Genomic DNA, 27580 nt, shown 5'->3' with positions numbered 1-27580 from the left:
AATATCGGAAATTATTGTCAATTTATTTAGCTCCATACTTAGCTCCATTTTGGAGTCTCTTACTATTTCTTGATTATTCTAGATTATCTTGCAATTGGTCAACTATCAACTCGGTAATCCGCTTTTTCTGGTCTTTAGCCATCAATATTGTTTTCCACAAATTATTCATAATTCCTGATGCATTTTATCAACGTGCACCGGCAATCAAATGGGCAATCATTTCAATGTTCGTCAGCTGATTCTGCAACCAGTTTCTGAAACTGGGTCAAGATCTCCTCGGCTACGTTGTGGTTCAGCACCAATGCCAGACATGTTGTGGATACTACGAAATCGCCAGGGGTCAGGATCTCACCCGCTGGTACTGCGACCTTCCATGTTTTATTTTTCACTCTCTCCTCTCTTAGTACTTCGTCTTCGTCTTCCTCTTTCTTCTGCTTCTTACCCATGATCTAGATACAAATGATTGTTCTTCAGTAGTTTTTTGAGCTCCGAGTATTTTACTTTCAAAATTTAAAGCTTTTAGCTAATCAAAAAAATCAATAAGTTTCAAAACGCTTTTTTTATATTGTTCCATTACAAGCCAAACCACCTAAAGTCGCATTTACACCGTGAACTTACACCTATAGTGTAGAATTCAGTGGGGCAGGGGGAGAATTGGAGTGGGTGGGTGGGGGAGAGAGAGGGAGGCGTGTGTGTGTGTGTGTTAATTTGTGTTGCGTTGTGTGTGGTATATGTGTGTGAGTGTTGCGAGTGTGTTGTGTGTATGTGTGTGTTTGTGTGTGTGTGTGTGTGTGTGTGTGTGGGGGGGGGGGGGAAGTAAGGTGACTCAATGCCCTCAGGTTTTGCCAGTTTGTCTCGTTTCTCAAGGCAAGTCACTTAAACTCGATAGTCACAAAAAACGCTCAGACTAAAAATCTTTACTACAAGATGTGATAATAGAAAAAGACCAACAGTGCTGATACAATTGATGCAAACTTCGTTTGAGATCAATCAAAAAGTTTCAGAGCCAGACGCAAAGAGACACCTACTTTTTCGAAGGCACCCTTCTTGGCGAGACAGTAAATGTTGGGTTCTTGGTTATCCTCTGTGCTCAGAGGCCTTGCCTTGATGACAAACTCCTGACCCAACATGAGGCTATGTTCCTGTACCTGTATAAATTACCTAATAATAGTTCGAAGCACAAAGGAACAACGCAATGTTAAACTTAACCGACTAACGTCGGAAGAATTGCTCTTGACCAACTACTGGGAGATCGGTCAAATCTATTGTAGCCTGCTTCAGCCTGGGACAGGGAGTAACTAAATTCACTAAGGGGGTCTTGAAATGACGTCATTAGAGGTTATCAAATACCATTATAACCCCTTATAATATTTAAAGGTTAAATTGATTTCATCGCACTTTTCTTTCGACTTTTATTAGTGAACTGACTTCCAGCACTTGAGTTCAACTTTTGACACTAATGAATGAGTGAGAAAGTTATATAAACTATGGAAGGCTTAAAAGTCAGTCAAAAAATCAAAATGGTCAAACAAAGATTTTGCATAAAAACACCAACACGTTTACAATAATTGCGTTGAACTTCGTTCGAGAGCAATAAAAACATAGCCCGCAGATTGCCGGAAAATAGACGCGGTTGACGCGCTAGACGCATTGAAATTGAAATTGACAAAACTTTCCCTATGTTTCAAAAATTCTGTGTTTGAGTTAGATTCTAAATCTCTACTTACCTCAGCTTCTAAACTGAAGGTTTTTAAGCTTAATACTAAAAACATAAACCGACAAATGTCGGAAGAATTGCTCTTGAACGACAGTCGAGGCAATTTAATTCAGGGGCTGTAGCCTAAATCAAATTATGGGAAGATATTTCTCCCGCCGGGATTCGAACCACTGCCCTCCCGATCCACAGCCACAACTACTAACCACTGCGCTACAGATCACATACCTCACTTATTCTGCAACCGAATTTATATTAGCTTTACTTCAGAGCAATAGAGATCACTCAAAAATGAAGAACGAAAGCGTGAAAAAGTCACTTGAGAAGACAAAGAATGTTCTAGAAGAAAAGCGCAAAACTGTCAAGCGAAAAATTTGCATAAAAAAGACACACACGTTTACAATAATTGCTATGAACTGCGTTCAAGAGCAATTAATCAGCTTTTAATCACTCTAATAAACTTGGATAACCTAATGCACTATGACTTAACGACCGGGCTTATCGGTTTATCCCGTTTCTTTTGATTTAGCTCTCTTGACCTTGACTGTAAACATTACATTAAGTCAGAAGTCAAACGTGAAAATCGTCAAAAAGTAAAGTGCTTATCATATGGTTAAAGATGTTGATGACTCAAACAGAAATTGATAGACTGTAAATTCTCTGCAAAATTTCTTCTGTAAAAATAGATAAGTTGTCTTAGACAGAATTGGCCAAATTATTGCGATGCCTTATAGGATCTGGCATTTTGGTACGGCGCCGTATAAAACAGGAAAATTCCCGAAGGAAATTTCCATAAGTTGTGCAGGTTGACTGCTCGGCTTCTATCAAAAGAGATTTTAAATAAAACCAATATCTCTTTCAAGTTGTTTTTGGTAGTTTTTTTTGTCAGCGAGTGTAATTTTCACAGGTAGCCACATCATTAAAAATTGTGAATTTTCGAATTCTCGAATAATTTTTGTTCGCGCTTGTAAGCCTTAAAAGCAATGATCTTTAAAATTACTGCCAAATAAAATAGTTACATAAGAAAATTTTAAAACCGTTAGTTATCATGATCACTCAGGGTTTTATTAAAACTATACTTATTGGGCAAACAATTCCAGTTTCGGTGGTTTTATGGATGCACGCAACAGTAGTTTGTTCGCAACAATTACTTTGCAGAAATGTTGAGTAAGGATATCGAGAACTTGCAATTGAACACCCCGTTATTGCTAAATATTTGTTCTTTTCTATCTTCACTCAAAGCAATTTTTCACCCGTTTCATAAATTGACCAGAAAAAATGGATGGGCTGAACTGACTTGTGAATTGCAGGTTTCCACAAAACATGCAAAAACAATTTAAACGTATTGTCTTGCAGTGGTTACCATTACTTTTTTAAAATTAAAAAATGAGAGCTTTAGCGCACGGCAGAAAATTATTTTATCGTTACACGGCAGAAAATTGTCTCGAGTAACGATAAAAATAAAAAAAACAAGCACAAAATTATATATGATTTCATTTGTCATTTTTTTCCTGCAAAGGTTTCCCGGTTCGAGACCGAATGGTTAACTTGTAAGAACTTGCAAGTTTCTTGCAAAAGATGGTTAACTTGTAAGATTTTGCAAGTTTCTTGAATAAGATGGTTAACTTGTAAGAACTTGCAAGTCGAATTGTTTACTTGTAAGAACTTGTAAGTTGAATGGTTAACTTGTAAGAACTTGCAAGGCGAATGGCTAACTTGTAAGTCTCTTGCAATTTCGTTCCGGTCGAGCACAACTCTTATTGGTCAATTCAATTTAACATTCAGTCATTTATCGTAGAAAGCGCGTGGGAGTTAGTTGCTCTGTTTTGATAACATAATACAATTTGACCTCAGTAAACAAAATGGTTTTTTTTTAATTTTATCAACTCAAGAGAGCTCTTTTTGCAATTCCATTAAAAAAACTGTCCATCTCAATTAGCTTCCTCACGATCGGTTTTTTAAAAATTTTCCCAAAATATTGACTTTGATTGAATTTTCATATTCATATGTGAGTATTTTCTCAAAATAAATTAGTGGCCCTTTATTTTTATACCGTTTTTTATAACTTAATTCAAACTTTTCCAGATTCTATTTTTTCCAAACATCCGTTTACATTTATGTCTTGCAACGTTTTATTTACGGTTTAGTGCGTATGTGTGTGTATGTGTGTGTGTATGTGTTTGTATGCGAGCGTGTATGTGTGTGCGCTCGGGTGTGTGCGCGCGTTGTGTGTGTGTGGTGTGTGTGTGATAATGGTTAACTTCTAGGTAACTTGTAAGTCGAATGGTTAACTTGTAAGAGCCTTGTAAGTTGAATGGTTAACTTGTAAGAACTTGTAAGTCGAATGGTCAACTTGTAAGAACATGCAAGTCGAATGATTAACTTGTAAAAACTTGCAAGTTTTTGGTTTTGGAAGAAAAACTTGCAAGCCGATGCATCGCCTTGTAAGTTTCTGCCACAAACATGCAAGTTCTTACAAGATAACCATTCGGCCTCGACCCGGGTTAAGATTAAATTTGCAAACGGGCAGAAATACCGAAAGTTGGGCGACTACTTCAAAAGTCATCATGTATTCTCTAGTTAATATTATTCTCAAGGTGGCTCTGGGGCCATTGAATTTTTGTCACTGAACAATTTAAAATCAAATTAAGAACATAGCCAGCGCATTGTCGGCAATTATCCGCCTTTGAAACCACTGACCGACATAAGAATTTTATCAGTTCGAGAAGGGAAGAGCTTACAACTGACAGCCAATGAAGTCCACTGTCAGAAAAACTCGAAATGTTCGGCGGCTCGAATCGATGATTTTTTCATTTTCTTCCACTTTTTTTGTTTGCATTAGAGGTTCTAGCGTGCTATAATGCGACGTTTTCAAATTAGTTATATATTTTCTTTGTGTCTAAAAAAACCTGACTGATCGATAGAGCCAGGTATTAAAATTCATTAATTGAAGATATTGAATGCATTTAGTTATCCAAGTTAATAAACTTTCGGTTGTGAAGAATTGAATACCAAGATTTATTGTCAAAAATGCGCAAAATGGATAAAAAATGTTTATGATTGAAATGGATAATATAAAAATTATCAACTCATCATCTACTAAAATCTTGTTTGACATCTAGGCGACAAGCAGTGGCACAAAAGACAACCAAAACTGCAAGAAAATAGAATGGACTAAAACTAGAGCTGAAATTTTGGTGTTTACGTTTATTTTTGTTCAGAGCAAAAAATGTAAAACTAAATTTTGGAAACTAAAAAAAATCAATTTTTTTTTATTTTCTGTATATATCTTGAATAAAACTTCAGTATCAATTACTTCTTACAAATATCTGAATCAAACTGAAATTCAGGCTAACCAAAAATCCAGTTGGATATATAATCGAGAGAAAAAATTTTTTAAAAAAGACAATTTAAACGTATTGTCTTGCAGTGATTACCACTACTTTTTTAAAATTAAAAATGAGAGCTTTAGTGCACGGCAGAAAATTTTTTTATCGTTACACGGCAGAAAATTGTCTCGTGTAACGATAAAAATAAAAAAGCAAGCACAAAATTATATATGATCTCATTTGTCATTATTTTCCTTCATAGGTATTAAATTTGCAAACGGGCAGAAAAATAGCGAAAGTTTGGCGACTACTTCAAAAGTAATCATGTATTCTGTAGTTAATATTATTCTCATGGTGGCTCTGGGGCCATTGAATTTTTGTCACTGAACAATTTAAAATCAGATTAAGAACATAGCCAGCGCATTGTCGGCAATTATCCGCCTTTGAAACCACTGACCGACATAAGAATTTTATCAGTTCGAGAAGGGAAGAGCTTACAACTGACAGCCAATGAAGTCAGAAAAACTCGAATTGTTCCGCGGCTCAAATCGATGATTTTTTCATTTTCTTCCACTTTTTTTGTTTGCATTAGAGGTTCTAGCGTGCTATAATGCGACGTTTTCAAATTAGTTATATATTTTCTTTGTGTCTAAAAAACCTGACTGATCGATAGAGCCAGGTATTAAAATTTATTAATTGAAGATATTGAATGCATTTAGTTATCCAAGTTAATAAACTTTCGGTTGTGAAGAATTGAATACCAAGATTTATTGTCAAAAATGCGCAAAATGGATAAAAAAATGTTTATGATTGAAATGGATAATATAAAAATTATCAACTCATCATCTACTAAAATCTTGTTTGACATATAGGCGACAAGCAGTGGCACAAAAGACAACCAAAACTGCAAGAAAATAGAATGGACTAAAACTAGAGCTGAAATTTTGGTGTTTACGTTTATTTTTGTTCAGAGCAAAAAATGTAAAACTAAATTTTGGAAACTAAAAAAAATCAAATTTTTTTTTTATTTTCTGTATATATCTTGAATAAAATTTCAGTATCAATTACTTCTTACAAATATCTGAATCATACTGAAATTCAGGCTAACCAAAAATCCAGTTGGATATATAATCGAGAGAAAAAATTTTTTATAAAAGACAATTTAAACGTATTGTCTTGCAGTGATTACCACTACTTTTTTAAAATTAAAAATGAGAGCTTTTGGTGCACGGCAGAATTTTTTTTTATCGTTACACGGCAGAAAATTGTCTCGTGTAACGATAAAAATAAAAAAGCAAGCACAAAATTATATATGATCTCATTTGTCATTATTTTCCTGCATAGGTATTAAATTTGCAAACGGGCAGAAAAATAGCGAAAGTTTGGCGACTACTTCAAAAGTAATCATGTATTCTCTAGTTAATATTATTCTCAAGGTATCTCTGGGGCCATTGAATTTTTGTCACTGAACAATTTAAAATCAAATTAAGAACATAGCCAGCGCATTGTCGGCAATTATCCGCCTTTGAAACCACTGACCGACATAAGAATTTTATCAGTTCGAGAAGGGAAGAGCTTACAACTGACAGCCAATGAAGTCAGAAAAACTCGAATTGTTCCGCGGCTCGAATCGATGTTTTTTTTCATTTTCTTCCACTTTTTTTGTTTGCATTAGAGGTTCTAGCGTGCTATAATGCGACGTTTTCAAATTAGTTATGTATTTTCTTTGTGTCTAAAAAACCTGACTGATCGATAGAGCCAGGTATTAAAATTTATTAATTGAAGATATTGAATGCATTTAGTTATCCAAGTTTTTAAACTTTCGGTTGTGAAGAATTGGATACAAAGAAGCAGAGGCACAAAAGAAAACCAAAACTGCAAGAAAATAGATTGGACTAAAATTAGGGCTGAAATTTTGATGTTTACGTTTAATTTTGTTCAGAGCAAAAATGTAAAACTAAATTTTGGAAAATAAAAAAAATAAAATTTTTTTTATTTTCTTTATTTATCTTGAATAAAACTTCAGTATCAATTCCTTCATACAAACATCTGAATCATACTGAAATTCAGGCTAACAAAAATCCAGTTGGATATATAATCGAGACAAAAAATTTTAAAATATAAACGACTAACGTCGGGCGAATTAATCTCAAACAACCGGCTAGCGGTTGGCGTCGTCAGTACCTAGCCACTGTTTATTGAGGTTAGATTTAGCTTGATTGAAGGGGCCTCAGATTAGAGTAATAGACGATGACAGCATGTCACATAACAGCCGCTGAAGTGCGGCATCAACAAAAGCGTTAAAGAGAAAGAGAGAGAGAGAGAGAGCGCGAGATTAAACACGAGCGAGAAAAAGAAAGAAAGAAACGCCAGCCAACATAAAGAGAGAGAGAGAGAGAGAGAGCGCTAGATAAGTTTTCCATTATGTTTTCTAGCTTTGTTAGTAACTAAATCATATAGAAAAAAAACTGAAAGTGCAAAATTCAAAAGAAAAGTTTCCACATTTCGCAGTAAAGAAAATGTTTAAAACAATTTTTGTCTCTGGAATTCTGTCATGTAACCCATCTGCAAGACTTAAAAAGCTTCGTTTGCCAGTAATGATCGTTAAACTCAGAGGACAAAAATATTCCAAAATTTAAAAATAATTGCAAATTTTAAAAAAATCTAGCTGAAATTCGTGATATTAACCTCTTCAGAACACCATTCTATTGTCTCAAGATACTATCCTGTATTCCCATTTCCAGCCTTAAACAGTTTCACTGGCTCATAAAGATCCATACACTTGTAACTTGATAAAAATTGTTCAAAAATTTTCAAAATTAAATTTTATCAAAAAATGCGAAAACTCGAATGATTAAAATAATGATTACCATTCATTTAACACCAAAAACCAAGAAACAGCTTACTATCAAACCTCGAAGGAGGTTTCATGGCTCTTGAGGCTGGAAAAACCCAAAAATATTCAAAAAACATGAAAATTGCCAAATTTTTTTCAAAAAAATGCTAAAACTCGTTATATGTTATAATCTTCAAAAACACTCCATGGCATCTAGAAAGTATACAATAAGTTATTATCAAACTCGAAATTAGGTTTTTGGCTCTTGAGTCTCGATAAACCTATGAAAAGACAAAAAATTGCCAAAAAAACGTATAAAAATGCAACTTTTATGAAAAAATCGATAAAAATTGTAATAATAAAAAGTTGAAAACTATTCTGTGGCCAAAAAAAATTTTTCAGTAACCTATCATCAAGGCCTAGAGGAGGTTTTCTGAGTTACTGAGGCTGGAAAAACTCAGATAATGACAATAAATTTTGAAAATTTTGAGGAAAAATTCAAGTTTTATCAAACAATTGCTAAAATTTGTGATGTTAAAACGTTGAAAACCACTCCATTACCACTAAAAACTATGCAAAAAACACTATTATCCAACCCTTAAGGAGGTTTTCTGAACCCTGAGGCTGAAAAACCTTGAATAATGACAATAAATGTTAAATTTTTTTGAAAAAATTCAATTTTTGTCAAAAAAAGCTAAAATTCGTGACGTTAAAATCTTGAAGTCCAATACGCATAGAAACTATAAACTAACCTATTATCAAACCCTAGAGGAGGTTCCCTGGCTCTTGAGGTTGGATAAACCAAAAAAAAATCGAAAATTTTTTAAAAACCTTTAAAAAATTTGCAAGTTTTGTAAAAAAAAAAATGCAACAATTCTTGATGTTGAAACCACTCTATTACCACTAGAAACTATGCCGTAACCTATTATCAAACCATAGAGTGAGCTCCTTGAAATCTAGGGCTGATAAAACTCAAAAAATGAGAAAAACTTTCAAAAAGCTCGAAAAAAATGCGAAAATTTGCATAAATTTGCGTGTTTTAGCGAGCCAGTAGTTCAGTAGTTCGTCAGTAGCTAGCCACGGGGGCTGATGCACCGGGGTGCAGATGGGGGTGGCAACAGTCGGGTGGGGGGTCAACAACGCGGTGGGGGGACAATAGTGGGGGGGGGGTCAACAGTTGGGGCGGGGGGGTCCTCAACCTTTAAGAACCGCTCTTCACACCATAAGTATAAGTCTCCAAAACCGTTTGGGCTGAAACAGAGCTGAAAGGCTCTAAAAGCACTTAATGCCCGCTGGGCGCTACCTGTTTATCCCGTTTTTGAGGACACAAAGTCAAAAGCGTCAGACAAAAAATCGGTCAAGCTAAAAATCGCATAAAAAAGACCGACAGGACTAATATAATTGCTACAAAATTCGTTTGAGAGCAATTAAAAAAGTCCCAAGTATTTGGCTATGTTCTTAAAAAATAATGTCCTCAAATACAAAACTGTTTTGCTGTAACGTAACCTTTAGCCCATGCACCCGCTGTAAAATTGTTTCAAAGGCTCTTTAAAGTAGAAGAACTGCAAAATGACAAAAATTTCCAAAAACCTGCAAACTTTACTACAATTTTTCATGTTGTTGGATACCAAAAACAGAGTATAACACGATTTTGGATTACTGAAACAGAGAGGGCCTAAATAATAGCTGCCTAAATGGGAGCCGGTCTATAAAAAATACTACTCTGCCAAGCATGCGAGTAGTGGAAAAAACAAGGGATCCAGCCACCAGTAAAATTTGTTCCTTTCTCCTAACGCTAATCGCGCATGTCGAATCGGGCCAAATTTTACTGTTTACTGGATCCCTTGTTTTTTCCACTACTATATATTAGCTCTAAATTCAATAGAAAAATCAATTAAAATCAAAAATAGAACAAAAAATCAAAAAATCAAAGCAAAATTTACATTTCACTCTTTAAGAGCGATTCACTCTTATTCGGAGTGATCCCCCAGTAGAAAGATCGCTCTCTTTCGCTCTTAAAGAGTGATTCCCTCTCTTTTGATATTTTTTAAATTTTTTATACTTTTTATTTCAAATTATCTATACTCTTAAATAAATTTATATTTTCTTTTACTTTTTCTATATTTATTCCATGATTAATAAGAAATGATACAAAATTATAATATTTACACGAAAAACTTTCCTCTGTTTGGACAATAACTAAAGGACTTACAGCTCTAGGACTTTGTCTTTTATCTAATAAGCTTCTACTAAACCCTCTAGTTAATTCTACATCTGGATGTTGTTTCTTTACATGAGCCCGTATTCCAGCATATCTCACAACAGAAGTACAATATGGACAATTAACTTTAGCTGAAGTACAACTTCTACATGTATACTTACTCTCATTAAAATCAGTTAGTGGTTTTATATAATTACATTTATTACAACTTCTAATTAAGACTTCTGGGTTAAAGTTAAGGTTAGGGTTAAGATTAGGGTTAGGGTTAAGGTGAGGCTAAAGGTTAGGGTTAAGGTTAGGGTTACGGTTAGGATCTGAGTTAGAGTTAGAGTCATAGATAGAACCAAAAATAGAACCAGAACCAGAACCAGAACTAGAACCAGAACCAGAACCAGAACTAGAATTAGAACTAGAACTAGAGCTAGAACCAGAACCAGAACTAGAACTAGAGCTAGAGCTAGAACTACAACTAGAACTAGATTCATTTTTAAAAGAACAACCCCATGGAGAAAAATTTTTAGCACAAATACTACTTAGTATTATATTACCACACATACATTTATCAGTTTTATCTTTATGACATGATTCATAATGATATTTTAAAACAGCAATGTTTCCATATTTATAGTTACACTCTAAACATTTTAAAAGCATTTATAATAGGGTAAACTATAATATTTACCTAATCATTTCGCGGGGTAATATTTAGCCATGATTTCAATTAAATCTTTGGTATTATCTTTAGATGTGATACACTCTGCTAAATATTTATTTCCTAACGTATTGAGTGTATTAATTTTACATCTCTTATCTAAAATCAATTCAAGGTCTAATTCGTTTTTATCTGTAACAAAATTTATAATCTCTTCTCTAACTTCTTCATTATTTCCATATAGTCTGGTTAAAAAATTTCTAACTCTCCTCCGTATCCAACGTTAACTAATGTATTTACTTTACTCAACATTGTGCTTGCTCCCATTGCTACACTCCCAGCTTTTCTTGATATTATATCGGGATAAATATAACTAAATATAATTAAACCTGAGCTTATAATTCCACCAATAGTTGATAAACATTTTATACCCTTTCCCATAATCATTTCTTTAGTTAGAACATCATTCTGAATTTTAATAAGATTTAAAGTAAGAAGTTTATTAAAATAGAATATATAGTTATCATGATTAATAACATTTCTATCTGTTGCATTTATCATGAGTGGTTTCATATATGCTATAAGTTTATTTATATCTTCTCTTTCTAATTCGTCTTTTAAACTAAGAGCTTTTAAAGCAAGGAAACCAACTCTTGAATCATGTATCATTGCTCTATTACTATTAATAATAATAAAAGTATTTTCCTTATTATTATATTTTATTATACCATAACGAAGTTCATCTGATATTCCATCTGTATGATTATAATGGTTACTATTTAACTCATTAATTATTTTTACTAAAGTCGTGTTCACATTTATATATCTCATTAAAGTTTTTAAATAGATCAGGTCCATTATAAGTTGTTAAATAAATAGTATCACAACTCTTCCTTGCCGTATTAATTATTTGAGCTGGTTTATGACACATTACAATCATTTGAATATTATAATGTCTACCTTCGGTTAAATAATAAGCTATATCCTCATTTAACCTATCACCCATATCATCAAGTACTATTACACAATTTTGAAATTTATGCATATTATTTTTGTGATCATATTTATATCACATTTATTAAACCCAGTATAAAAATTATTAGACTCAGGATCTATCCAGTCACTGTCATCTTTACCCACTATAACTATATTTTTAGCCTGGTCTTGGTTCTGGTTTTGGTCTTGGTTTTGGTCTTGGTTTTGGTCTTGGTTTTGGTCTTGATTTTGGACTGAGTATAATTTTAAGTATTGTCTAACAAAATATGTTTTCCCTGTACCAGTTCCACCATAAACAATAGTATGTAATGGTGACTTTTCATATTCAAATCTAACTAGAGTCCTATTCATAAATCCAACAACGCTTTCTTCTAGTTTTGCGTATTTACTTGGTATTGAATCATATATTGTATAACTAATTCCAATTACAACAATAAGAAAAAAAGTATACCGCCTTTATCCATTTTTATATATTAAATTTATTATATAAAAATGCTCATCCTAACTTTTGAGGAATTCAATAATAAATTTAATATTGATAATAATGCTATGAGTGATATTAGAATAAAAGATATAGGTAAAGATATAAGTCTAACACCAATTGAAATAGTAATGAGAGATCAAAGTCCTAAAACAATCAGGGAACCTGCTTCGCAGATCTCTGAACCTAACTTCAACATTATTGTCAATCTACATCCAACTGAGGGTACACATTGGGTTTTAGTTATAAGAAGAGAAGGTGCTCCAGTGTATTACTTTGATAGTTTTGTTGTAGAAACCCCACCATTATTTTTAGAAGAATATATTTATCTAGGCTCTAATGAGAGAATACAACAATATGATGAATCTTATTGTGGGTCTTAGAGTTTATATATGATCTATCTTATTGATAGAGGATTTAGAATTAAAAGTGCTTTAAATATTCTAGTTAATCAATGTAAATATCCAGGAATATATAATGAGTGTTTTTGTTTGGGTTGTAATGTTAATCTTAATTATAATGATAATGATAATGATAAAGATAATGACAATGATAATGATAATGATAATGATAATGATAATGATAATGATAATGATAATGATAATGATAATGATAATGATAATGATAATGATAATGATAATGATAATGATAACGATAATGATAATGATAATGATATTGATATTGATAAGGACATTGATGTTGATAATGATGATGTTATTGATAATGATAATGTTAATGATCTACGAAGTAGCTTTGCTAATAATGTTAATGATAATGATAATGTTAATGATAATATTAATGATAATGATAATGACATTGATAATGATAATGTTAATGATAATGTTAATTATAATAATAATGTTAATGATAATGTTAATGATAATTCTATATATCAAGGAACCTGCTTCGCAGATCTATTCGGTGAAAAACATCAAAAGGGTAAACCTAATAACAATAGTCCTACTAACAATATCTCTGTAAATATAAATGAAGATCTACAATCTTGGCTAAATGATGATGATATAATTACTGAAGCCACATTCCCAGATAACTTTAGATGTATAATATCTGGTCCTAGTGAATGTGGTAAGACATTCTTATTAAAAAAACTAATTCTAGCTAGTATATATTTTGATAAGCTATACATCATTGGACCTACTGGTGATCAATACAATGGATTAGAAAGAATAAACCCAAAAGCAATTAAAGAATTTATTAAAGATATAAAAGATTTACCATCTCCTGATAAACTAGCCAAAGACTTAAAGAAACTAATGATATTCGATGATGTTAGAGCCAAAGAACCAGTTATTATTGAATACTTTTGTAGAGGTAGACATAATAATTGCTATATGATATATCTTAATCAAAACCTGTTCTCTCTGGATAGTCAGAGTGTTAGAGAGAACTGTAATCTATTTATTTTAATTGAACAGAGAGGTAAAGTCCTAGCATCGATATATCAAGATTTCTTTAATAATGTTGAACTTAGTTATATTGAGTTTGCTAATATATGTAATAAGGTATAGAAAGAGCCTTATAATTATATTGTCATTGATATAACTAAAAATATTAATGGTAAACTAAGAATTAATTGGGATCGTAGAGTTTTATAATTAATCATGGTGAAGCATGGTCGAAGACCCATAAGTAAAAGTATGAGTATCAGGGAACCTGCTTCGCAGATAAGTCTATGTAAAGTGTAATTGTAAATCTAAGTCTATGGTTATCAGGAACTGCCTCTGACCATGACTAAGTCTATATCTATCAGGGAACCTGCTTCGCAGATAAATATATTCTAAATCAAATGCAAAGTAAAACTCAATACATCGCCATTAAAGTCTATAGGTCTTCCATGCTCATTTTTAATATGAAACTCTATATATTCTATTCTATCCTTAGTTACATTTTGATATAAGATATTAGTTGGTATAATATTTATTAGATAGTCTGGTGGTTCTGTTAGAGTAAAAGTATATAGTATGCCTGTGTTATTCCCATTATCTTTAACACCAGATATCACATTACAATGAATGTTAATAGTACTAAAACCCATTATATCAACAATTTTCTGAGATGTATTTTTACCTTGTTCATATACTATTTTATTAAAGCCTAGTAATGAGGCTATTGAATTTTCTATGTCAAAGTTAATTGCACCTTGTTTTACCTCCATTAAACTTTTCATTGTATTCTTATCAGATTCTATTATAACATTACCATTAGTTTCTTCTTTTATTAATTCTGCTATTTCGAATAATTCACATGCTCCTGGTATAATAGCTAAAATACGGGTATCTGACCAGGTTTCACCCTTGATATCATATATGAGTTGATTATTCCTTCTATTCACATTAAACACTGAATTATAAACAGATTATCTAATTAAACCTAATTTTGATGAGTTAAGTATAGGTTCACTAAAGTTAAACTTTTCTGTTGGCTTTATCAATCTAAACTAAGCGTATGCTCTTCTTTAGTTTTAGTTAAAGCTTCATGTATATTTTGCAGTTCTCTTAAGATTAAACTATCGGAGAAGCCGCTTCGTGGATCAGTCATTTTTGGTCTTATAAAAATGGATTTTTATTTGGATACAACTTATGGCTATAATAATGATATAAATAAAAGTAAGATTATAAATAATAAACCAAATAATCTAGCAACAATGAATACGGTTAATACCAATATTAATATCATGCTCAATAGAGAAGAGAATCACTTAAATTTGCGTGATTCATATCTAGAGATAGAGTTTGTTGTATCAGATGATGCTGGTGGTGTATTTGCTAATGATGCTAATGTCAGATTAGTTAATTATGGTATGATGGCATTGTTTAGTTCAGTTAAACTTGAAACTAGTGGTGGTGGGACTATTGAATATATAGATCACTGTCATCCTAATCTATTGATGTATAAGTTGTTAACTAGTACTGATGATGAATATGGTTAATGCTAATCCTGGTGCAGTTGGTAATGATGCTAATATAGAAATTAGAGATATATCATGGTGTGTGCCTAGTACTGATCCTAGTAATGATAATAGAATTATTGTGCAAAAGGGTTTAAGTAAAAAGAATAATGTAGACTTTAGCTATTATGAAAGAAAAACATTTCATAAGAATGTGCCCAATGCTACTAACTTCTTGTTTGATCTTGGTATGGAAAGTGGTATGGAAAGACCAGAATATATAATAGTTGTTTTTGAAAATAATAAGGTTAATGAACAAACTCATGATGCAAGTACATTTGATATAATGAATGTTACTGAATGTTATTGTAAGATTGATAGTGAGTTTTATGGAGCTTTATCGAATATTTAGGGAGGATAGAATGAATATTAATTATGGAACCAATAATTATAATGAGGCTTTTAAAGAGATTGTTAATTTTAATAAAGATTATAATGGGCTACCACATAATATAAAACCATATATAAATCATAGATCATTCAAAAGTAGTTATAGAATATATGTATTCGATACGAGATATCAAAGTGATCATATAGGACCACAACCAATACAACTTAATTTTAAATTTAGTGCTGCAGTTGCAGAAGTTATATGTCATGCATTAGTATTAACAAGAAAGGTTATTAGTGTGAATAGTGATGGAAATAAGATGGTTGATATAGTATCATAGACATAGTCTTAGTTATAATTAAGTCGTAGTTATAATTAAGTCATAGTTATAATTATAACTATAGTCCTTGTCATTATTTCCTACTAGTCTTAACAAAACCCTTAGCATAAAAAATATCTAATTTCTTTTTTTTCTAGAGATAGACCCTTAGCTTCAAGCTTAATTTTAGCTTTGGGCCTAACCTTGGGCTTGGGCTTAGGCTCAGGCTGAGACTTAATAACAACAAAAGGATTATACTTTTTAACTTCCATTATTTTTATATATAGAGATGGGTCTTTTAAATAAATTCAAAACTAATTCTTATTGTGTTGGAGGTAGACATTATAGTGGTACTAATAATATAAGAGGTTTTTTCACTTCAAAAGGAACTAAAAAGTTAAAGGGTAATTGTGTTAAATGTGGAAGGAATAATGACAGTATCTGATGCAACAATAGAAGCAGAGGGATTGAAAGATTTCTTTAAAAGTGTTGGTAGAGCTACAGTTAACTTTGGAAAGAAAGTTGCCAATAATCCAGTAAGAGCATTAGAAATAGCAAGTAAAACAGGAAAGGCAGCTGCATCTAGAAATCCTAGAGCTGCTTTATCAGCCACACCTGATTTAATTAAATTTGCAACTACTGGTGAAGGAATAAAGGTAGTACAAAAAGGAAGAGGGTTATACTTAGGTACTAAGAAGAGATAATTAGTTGATTATGATTATGATTATGTTTATGATTATATTATATTTATGAATATGATTATGATTATGATTATGATTATGATTATGATTATGATTATGATTATATTATAGTTTTAATTATGATTATGATTATATTATGTTTATGATTATCGATAAATATTAATACTAATATTATTATCACTAAATACATTATTATAACTAAACACTAACAACTTTAGTTTAAAAAAACACTCAGCTTAAATTTCTTGTTCTTCTTATAATCCTCATATACCTTAACTTATTCATTATACTCAACATTATCTATTTTATTATCATTCATTGATTTAGTATATAGTTTATTAAAATTGTCGCTAAACTGTTTACTTAAAATATAAATTTGTGAATACTTTATAACTTTATTTCTTATTTTAGTATTAATTGTTTTTGATCATGAACCACAAACAGTTGCTGTTGCAAAAGCTGTAGGTATAGAATAAGGTAATCCTATACCTGTTAATGCAACTGATGTTGATGTTGCAGTTGTTGCTATAGATGATAATACTATTTCTGTTATCTCAGCTACGTTAATATAATTCTTATATCTACTTAACTTCTTATTATAGTTATTAGTTTCAGTTTCATAATAATTTCTAATATCTTTTATAATGTTAATATTGTTATTAAATTTATTATTGGCATGAATCTTTTCGTTTATGTACTGTTCATTAACGGTTGACAAGTTGGGATATAGTAATCTCTCACTCGGTGATGTTGGGTTAGTCATAGTTTCGGGTATTTTAATTAGTAAAAATTCTTTCTATTTCTTTCGTTATATCTTCTTGTTTAAAATCATAATGCTTCTCTAGACTTTCTTGTTCTTTATTATCAAGTAACTTACTTCGTAAAAGTATAGCAATTATATATTGTACTGTTGTCCTTTTATTATTTAAAAGGGCTTCATCTATAAAAGAATTAGTCTTTTTATTAACTTCTGTAAATTCTTTTAGCCCAGTAGTAAACATTTCATCTAGTTGTATTTTAGTGATATTCTGATTAAACTTATTACTATCAAATTCTTGTTTTAATTGATTATATTTAGAGAAAGTATCAGCAGCAACTTTATTACAAAACTTACCAGTATTTGTGACTTCATTTGTTGATTCAATAAACTCATTAATTAGTTCATCATTAACTTGTGTTTCATTTAGTTGTAATGTTTTAGTTGTGACTTTATCAAATTCACCTTTTCCTAGTTCAGTTATGTTTCTACGTAAAATGTCTATTTTATTAGAAGAGGATAATAAGTTATTGTCACAATACTCTTTATTAACAACATCTTTTTCATCTATTGGAGGATGAACATTTGTAATTTTATAGGTATCCTTCATATCAATATTATCATTATCTTCTAGGAATAACCCACGAGCCTTACTTAGTGTTAAGTTGTTTCCATTCCCCATATGATGTTTTGCTTGGTTAAATCTATTTCTTGTCATTATTTATATTAAGAATTAAATCCGGCTTGCCAGCTTAGGACCGTAGGTCTATATTTATTTATTCTAAAATATTATTGTTAGATTCAAAGTCAAACTCTGATTTTAATAGTTCCTGTTCATAGTATTTACCTTCTATTATCTCTCCATTCAGATCTTCTATCTTATAAGTTGGTGGTTGTGTTTTTAAAATCTCATTAACTTTAAACAATTCTCTTTTCCAATTAGAATTGTATCCCTTAGAGAAGATATTACGTTTATCTGCATTTCTAACATAATCACCAACTTTAAGTTTAGGTTTAATATTCTTAAACTAAAAGTGTCTTTACCTTTATCAGGATTATTAGAAGCGTCAACTGGTGTCATATTAATTGTTGAGTGAATGTTATTGTTATATGTTACAACAGCAACATTTAATATATTTACCCAATTACCATCGCCATTGATGAACATAGAATTATTCATTATGTGTAATAATGTTCTATTAAATCTCTCTATGAATACAGCCTTTAAATCACTATAAGTAGAATATAGTTTTGTTTCATATTCTTTAAGTAAATATTTAAATGTTTTATTGTAAAACTCACTACCTCTATCTACTCATAACTTTTCTGGTTTCCTAGGTTCAGAGCCACCTTGTGGATGTTCACTTAATACTATTTTAAAACCATTAGTTATAGATAAACCAGATTTATTCTTCAACGGAAAAGCCCCTGCATAATTTGTGAATATATCTATAACAGTTAATATAAACTTAAAATTATTATTGTATTTACTTAGAGATGACTTATCAATTAAATCAGCTGACCATGTTTCATCTTTATATAATGGTATTATTCTTTCTCTTCTAAACTTTGTTATTTGAGGACTGAATACTTCTTTAGCTAATCCGTGAAGAGGGTTTGCCGATAGTTGTTGTTGTTTTTTCATCATTATTCATTTACCATAGTTAAAAACAAAATTAAGTAGTTGCTCTTGGTTAATAATATTCATAGATAATAGTTGCTTAGATATATCTAGCATTTCATCATATAATCCATCATGACCAGCTTTTGTTTCTAGTGTTAATAATTCTAGTCTTTCTATTAAATTATTTGGATCTGCAAAGCAGGTTCCCTGATCCACGTAGTGGTGGCAACTTTGTTGGTCAGGGTTGCTATTTAAACCCCTACCATATACATAATCTCCTACACCTATTTTACGTTTTATTGCTCTATATCTAGCATTTTTCTTATCCCCTTTTCCTAAATCGTATCCAATATCAAATAAAAACCTTTTAATTTTGTTTTTATCTTCCCCGATTTCACCATATTTTATATTTGGGTTAGTAAGAAAGTTTATAAACCATCTGAAAGTTCGTATATATTATCCTTAACTATAAAAGCATTTTCTTGATAAATTATTTTAGCGCCGTTCATTTCAAATTCACCAATACCTAAATTTCCGAATTTTAACTTTAATTGAGGGTTAGATTGAACTGACATTAAATTAATAATTTGAGCTGTGTCTTTATCTACAAAAAGTTCTGGTTTATCTCGAGCTTCCTCTACAGCTTTGCCATTGGACTTCATTAATGCTTCATTAAACTGGGAGCCAGCTTGCTGGATCATCTTAGTTTGTTTATCTAACTCTTGATTTTGCCAATCTATTGCTCTCAATGTTTGTTCACTTAATGCTAGACTGTGTTCACTGTTCGCATTTAAAGTTTTAGTTAAAGGATCAAATAACTCTTCTATTTCACCATAATATTCATGTTGTTTTAATTTATCTTCTAATCTATTTCTTCTGTTTTGTTGTTCTAGATTATTTAATTCTATAAGTGTTTCTAGTTTAGTCATTTTATATGTATTGAAAAATTGTAATAAGAGTAAAAAATGGATAATGAAAATTCTATTGATGAAAACTACTCTGAGTTTAAAAAAAAATATTTAGCTTGTGGAAAACAATATCGGGCTATGGAAGAGTTTATCGATCATACTAGGGATCCTTGGCATGATGAATTAATAATTTCAAGTTATTCTAAATATTTAGATGAAAGGGAAACCAGTAAAATAAAAAAATTTATAGAATATAACAAAACCAAATTAACTAGAGGAAAAAGTGATTTGGAAATAACTTTGGGAGGGATAATGATCTATATTGTACTAACTACTAAACCAAGAGATGCAATTGATCTTTTTATAAAAGGAAGTATAGAATATTATTAACCAGTTTTATGTTTTTTATTTAGATTTATAAATCGATAAACCATAGATGGAGTCTGTTCATAGATCGGTGAAACTGCTTCATAGATCAGTGAAACTGCTTCATAGATCAGTGAAACTGCTTCATAGATCAGTGAAACTGCTTCATAGATCATTACATAATCTAATAGAGGCTTCAATTAACTTTCTATCATCATTAGTGGTTAGTTCTAAAATATTATTTATTAACAAGTCTTTATTATATTTATTATCTAACTTTTTGAAGTAGTATTAATCAGGGAACCTGATTCGCAGATCTTTTTTATTAAATCTCTTTCGAATAGATAAAGATTCTCATCATGAGGATAGCTTTTAATATTATTTACATAGAATCTTTTATCATCAAATGTGTTTAGACTAATCTTACTTGTTTTTGTTGTTGTCATGCTATCCCCAACTTTTTGTATTCTGCTTTCATCTACTGTTCTCTGTGTATTATTCATTAATGCATTATAATAATCTATGTGCCTAGCATTACTATGCTTCTTTATTCCTTTTTATTAGTGTTTAGGATAATTTTTGAAGCTATATGTTTTGGGGGACAATGCTATAAATTCCTCAATAATCCTACTCCCCAGCTCGTGCTTAAACTTGCCGGGGACTTTATCATAAGTTTTTACAGGCATGTCTAGATTACCTAAGTCCATATGCTCATCACCGACTTTACCTTCACTATAACTTAATACGAAACTGTTCGTATCCATATAGTGGAGTTGTAGATCTTTGAGAGATGGTTGTAGAATATTAAAGAATACATCATACATGTGTAATTTGCTAAGTTCGAGTATTGTTACTCCTACATATACTGGAGAATCATATTCTATTTTTTTCTTTATATATTCTATTTGGCTATAATCTCTATATCTAGTTATATTCTTAAATGTTGGTTTACTTACACTTTCCATTATCTTTTCTTCATCATGCAAGAACTTGCTTTGAAAGAAGTGTAGAGGATTCATGCACATTCTTCCATATAATGAGTTATTCATTAATTTCCTTACATCCTTTTCTGCTTCAGTTTTAGCTGTTGCTCTTTTATTTGTATTGTTTTGTATATATCTCTACATATATAATCTTGTTTAAATTTAATTACTCTATGTATTTTTGTTACTTTTACTCCCATCTTAACATAGAACTTTAACATTCTATAATGAACCATATATTCTGTTTTGTTGTTTTGGTCTAAGATTAATTTCTCTGATCTTGCCTTGCCCCCATCTCTTTCTCTGTAACCTAATTCATTATCATTTATCTTTCTCTTATTAGGCATTAGTGCTAACTGTTCTGTTCTCTCTTTATATTCATTAGTATAATCAATATCACAATCTATATAGTAACCACGATCACTATCATCTAGAGTATTCAATATTACATCTAGAGTAGTATTAGTAGTAGTAAATTGGAAGTCCTTATAAGGTAACTTTTGCATCATTGCATAACCATATAGGTTGTTTGCGTCTATGTACCATATGTTTCTATGGGACGTCGTCCATGTTTCACCATTATTATTACTATTAACATATCTATCACCCATTATTCCACATATACCACCTCTCTTTGCTCCAACAAAATCATCTAGCATTTGTTTATCTTGTAATGTATCTAATGTTACACCTCTTGACATTAACCAACAATCAAAACTATAACCTGGTAGACTAAGGTAATGTAGTGGATTGAGCTTGAATTCTTTCATACTTAATTTAACATATTCATTCATGCAATAGTCTAATATTTCGACATCATTCTGTAAATACTCTACAGTTAGATCTTTACCTGTTTTATGAGTGTTTTCATTATTAAAGTTATCTACTTCTTCTTGTGTTGGTAATTCATTGTGAAGTGAGGATTTGAAGTCTTCTATTTTTAGATTACCTATAGCTTCTCGGTAATCATCCAAACCAAAGTATTCATATGGATATAATGTTTTAGTTTTACATCCATCTGCGAAGCAGGTTCCCTGATATATCTTTGCCATTTGATCTAGAGGCATAGCTAGGAAGTTATAACTATCTAAGAAATTGAGACAACCAATGCTAAACATCTTAGACCTACCAGCGGCTAGTGGTATGTTATCTAATTTTCTTTTATCATCATTCTGCTAAAAGAGTTCACTGTATAGTAGGTTGAAGTCATAGCCAGAGCCATTGTGGAATATTACAGGAATGAAGTTTTGTTGTTTATACCTCAGATTACATATTTTACATAACGGTCCTCTATATTTACCAGTTTCATGACAATGATCTCTTACTTTATTAATACATGTTTTGCTGCAGATATGACAGGTGTTATTGGTTTCATGATATAATTTATCTTCTTCTGTGAATACCATTTGTTTGTTGCGCTTGAAGTTATTCTCAGTTTCTATTTCTAATAGATCTCTAGCAAAACTTTTGATGCAGCCTAGACCGAAGTAGTGCTTGAAGTTACCTTGCCAGGTGTAACCCACAGCTATTGGAATATGTTCAGCTATTACATATTTACAGTCATTAGTTGTGACTTCAACAATGCAACATTCTATATCGGCAGTAATAATATTTTTTATATTCTGACGTTTGTGTTCATTTATAAAAGTAACTTGTTTTTTCTTAGGACAAACAATCTCTGGTTTGAATGAGTTGTTGCATTCGTGTTTATCATATTTAATTTGTGAGTTAAACCAATAGGTAAACCTATCACAATAATAATATTTAATGTTGTTTTTATTTGGTCGTTCTAACAGGGTTTCTATATTTTTTATTAGAGCACAGTGTTCTATTTGACCATTACTCCAAACTAGTATTCTTACATCTTTTCTATTCTATCGTCATTAAAAATCATCCATTTGTTTAAACAGTTCTACTTTGCCCCCACCACAAGGTGTGTATACCCAAATATTAATATTATACAATTTCTGTATTCTTATTATATAAGCAAAATCATCTTCATGTTGTTGTCTTGGTTCAATTAGTTTATCTACATATTTACTTTCTCGAGTTGCATGGTGTGGGGTGGGATGTAGCCAAGCAGTTATAGTTAGTCGCAAGCAATTGTTTTTATAACTTCGTATATTTAATATCGATTTAGATTTTTTGAGATCAGGAGGTAAATCTATATAACTAGCAATAGATGCTTTAGTTGGTTCAATGTTTAACTGAATACTTCTTATTCCAAGAAACACGAATTCATAACCATAACCTTCATATATTTCCTTTTCGAAATCTAGCCAACGATTGAAGTCACCATATTCATATATTGCAGTATTATTAATATAATCAGTATTGAAGAATATTTTAGTAGTTTTAACTTCTTCTTTGGTTCTCTTCTTATAATCACTTTCAGCCGTGATCTTATATTTAAAACTCTTAACTTTTCTGAACTGATAACAGTTTTTAATTTCTTCTAAAGAGTAATTAGTTGCTTCGTCTATGTCTTCGATGTAATTCCCAACTTTATCTGTAATATAAAACTCTCTCATGTTCTGACTGGAGTTTATATCGAAGTCTTCTGTGTTTTCTAGATACATGCGATTGTGACTATATGAATGAGTAGTTAGAGCTACTTTACTCCTAAATTCTTCATGAAATTCTTTACATATAAACCTAATCTTAGAATAGATATTGTTTTCAGTTTCAGTTTCAGTTTCAGTTTCTGTTTTAATTTTTTGTTTTAGATTTAGTTTCAGTTTTGGCTTTAGTTTTAATAATATAAAGATCTTCATCCGAATTATACACCTTCTCCAAGATTTCTTCTTCTTCAGACTCAAACTTTTTCTCCAATAGTTCCTTATGTTTGAGATCGTATGATTGATGCCTGTATAAACCCTTCTTTGATTCAAAGGATAAATTACAGACATCGCAGAAGTTTATGATATTAGTATTAGTTGATTGGGACATGATGTATTTGTTTAGGGGAATAATCAAAAAATAATTTTTCGAAAAATGAAAATGAAATGCAATAAAGGCATAAATAAACCTTGGAAAGAATGTTGTAATAATTGTAAAGAATTAGAATATTCTTGTTATGTATGTAAAAATATGGTTAAAGTGAAAGATTATATAGAACATTTGGGATATCATTATTCTGATCCCGATCAATATCTAAGATGTAGTATGTGTAATGTTTATAAACATATATCACTATATAGATTTAGATATAGGAAATGTAGACTATGTATTTATCTTCATAGATATAGATATGGTCATACTAGAAATCAATTCAGAGAGCATGTTTATAAGTATAATATTCAAATAAACTAATTCTTCTTCTTCTTTAATTTATCTGTGAAGTAGATTGATCCCTTTTTTTCTTAATAGATGCTAGATCTAGAATAAATAAGGGTGAAAATCATTCTTAGACTAATTCATAGAATAATGATTGATTTTTTAATTTTTGTTTTTTGTTTTATTTGATTATAATTGATTTTAATTGATTTTTTTATTGAATTTAGAGCTAATATATAGTAGTGGAAAAAAACAAGGGATCCCGTAAGCAGTAAAATTTGGCCCGATTCGACATGCGCGATTAGCGTTAGGAGAAAGGGACAAATTTTACTGGTGGCTGGATCCCTTGTTTTTTCCACTACTGATGCGGTCTTCGACCCAAAAGAGATATGGGCCAGACGGACTTTGGTCGTGGACAGGGGGGTTCAGGCCAAACAGACCCAAATTCAGTTATGGGCCAAACTTTGTTTTATAACCAAAGGCATCCAATCCAAAAACCACAGACTACTCAGTAATCAAAATTCAGTATATGTTTAATCGTCTATCTTTATGTTGCTTTTAGTTGCTAAAGATCGGCCGCTGCTTTTAAAAATGGCCACTTCAGGGCTCAAATACTTTTTTGCAGAGAACAGGCTTCAATATTGTGCTGGACGTCTGCGCTTTGGTCAGTACAAATAGTTCGCTTGGTGCTGATCAGAGCCAACTTTCTTATTATTACCTCTCCAAAGGGGCTAACAGACTGAATTGTTTTCCGGGGTTGAACCAAAAACTAGGTATGGACAAAACCGAAGTTTGGGTATGGGCCAGATCGAACAGACTGAGGACGGGATATGAGCCAGACCGAACAGACTGTATTCAGTTATGGGCCAGACTGAATAGATCCAACTCAGGTATGGGCCAGACGAAGCAACACGACCCAAATATTGTCCAGACTATGAGCTCGGTCGCACCAGACCACCCTGTCCGCGACCCAGGTTCATCTGATCTACATCTGTCTTGGTTCGAGGACTTCATCCTGGGTGCATTTGGGCAAAGTGTTAAAGTGGAGTTGTTGCTACACCTAATTTAATTGCCCAATTCATAAGAATTGGTTTTGAATTATATCCATGACTGGGTAAGCTTAACGCATTTTCAACAAAAAAAAAACATTGACTTAGATCAGAATGCATCACCAAAAATGTCTCTGCCGCCAGCACAATTTTGAAAAACCCAAAGAGAGATATTTGCCTTGTAGTGTTTCAATAACGGTTCCTTTAGAATTATAGATGTCTTCAAAGTTCATTTTACAGCACATAACCAGCACTTTTCCTTTGACATATTCGAAGTCAATTGAGTTCAGCTGCTTATCACTGTGAATGAGAGAGTAAGTAAGAAATCCTTCGAAAAATTAGAACGGTTAAGCAAAAATTTTGCATAAAAATAGACAAATAAAATCATTGCATTTATATCTATTGCACCTATAACTGACCTGAAGAGCAATTTGTCTCTGAATGGCGAACTTAAGATCCTTTTCTCTCTTCTTCTTGACTTTTTCCGGAAGTTCCACAGCTTGTTCAGCTGCCTCGCTGATAATTGCGGCCATCTTTGTTTTCAGAGTGGAATAGCTGAATACCTTTTTGATGAAAGCCATGTACATTTCCCTCTTCTCCTCCGCATTCATAAGCACTGGTGTATCTGAAATACTTAACAGATGTGGAAATAACTTAACAGTTGGGATTCCTCTCCCCCCTAAAAAAACAAGAAGTGGTGGTTTTGACATTTTTACATGCATATCCGTTTTCGACCGTTTTCAAAATGAACTGACAGTGTATAATCGATAATTTTAGGAACAGACCGTTTTTCGCCGAATGGAAATAATGCGCTGACATAAAACGAAACCTTCAAAATGCATGATGCAGAACGGAAAATAGTTTTCTGCTTAAGAATTTTGAGCTACCATTCATATTTTACTGACTAGAAATTTCGACCCTCAAAACATCGCTACTGACGGGGTAAAAATTTTCCATTCCTCAAATGTTATATTCGGTGTTAATTTTTTGAGGTCAGAATCAAACTGTTGCCAATTTTCAACCTCAAAACCTGGCCGCAGTCAAAAACAGACAATCTAAATGTTTACAGATTCTGAACAATCAAAAGACACACGCTAAAAAGACAGCATTTCTAAAAACTGTGAGCAATAGGTTTATTGCAGAACTTCATAAGCAATCTCGGCACTCATTTATTTCTCAGTAGTTTATACGCGTTCTCAGCACTCATCTTCACCAATTTGAAAATCCTCTCCAGATCAACATTGAATACCATCTACATGTTTCTGAGAGGCTCAACTATATCGCCACAGCAGCATACCCTGAAGCCTACCACTATCAGCTGCACAATAGGACAGTTGGAAAAAAAGTACACGGAAGAGGATATGACCATCATCTTCCCCTTGACTGTGTACATTTTCCACTTGATCCACGCTTCATGGAACGCTTCTAGTATAAGTAGACTACGTTTCGAGCTGGCAGACTGCACCAACGATTACCTAAACACAATTTTCACACAGAAACAACTTCCTATCGTATTTACCAGTAGTACGACCCTTTCTGTCTCCAGTTTTGTTTTTTGCATACCACTCAAATGGATATATAAAACAGTCCCATCGTGTGATCATGAAAAGATGCAGCACACGATACATAATAAAAAGTTTGTCTAGCATCACTTCAATCGAACAAATACCCAACTCCATAGTGGTTCACGTCTCCAGTACGTGAACACCAAAATCACTTCACTGTACTATCTAAATTAATGTAAATTTTAAAGCCGCAGTACTGCAAAGGCACCTTTACAATTTTGGACATCATCAGGAACTAAATTATCTTCGTGCTGCTGAACGCGGCCACTCATTGCCACTTATCGTCCCAATTAAGAAGTTACGATGCATCGAGGGTGGAACGACGAAAATATTGCACGATCATACATCCAGTCTTTTCCATCAGGACTGAATAGCGCACTATCTCAATGATCACATACCTCAACGTAAAAGAACGAGATCTACAAACATCTCTTTGTTATGCAGCCCCACTGCAATGTAGACCTCAATCCCAGAGCCCTTGCAGCCTGTCCTGCTCGAGATCAG

At 31.9% G+C, this 27580-nt stretch overlaps 1 protein-coding gene across 1 annotated transcript; it reads right to left on the bottom strand.

Moving 5' to 3' along the window:
* Positions 1-2: 2 nt before the first annotated feature.
* LOC142358218 (uncharacterized) lies at positions 3-26110 on the bottom strand. Its single transcript, XM_075409666.1, has 3 exons — positions 25931-26110; positions 1029-1148; positions 3-449 (listed from the first exon to the last, which is right to left on the bottom strand). Exons 1-3 carry the CDS (start codon positions 26096-26098, stop codon positions 222-224), a joined length of 516 nt encoding a protein of 171 aa, XP_075265781.1. The 5' UTR covers positions 26099-26110; the 3' UTR covers positions 3-221.
* Between the last annotated feature and the right edge of the window lie 1470 nt (positions 26111-27580).

This window comes from Convolutriloba macropyga, unplaced genomic scaffold (assembly GCF_964194025.1).
Source record: "Convolutriloba macropyga unplaced genomic scaffold, txConMacr16.3 SCAFFOLD_1191, whole genome shotgun sequence".
Taxonomy (NCBI): Eukaryota; Metazoa; Xenacoelomorpha; order Acoela; family Convolutidae; genus Convolutriloba; species Convolutriloba macropyga.
Note: the sequence above shows the minus strand (reverse complement) of the source record. Positions and strands in the feature narration are given on the sequence as shown.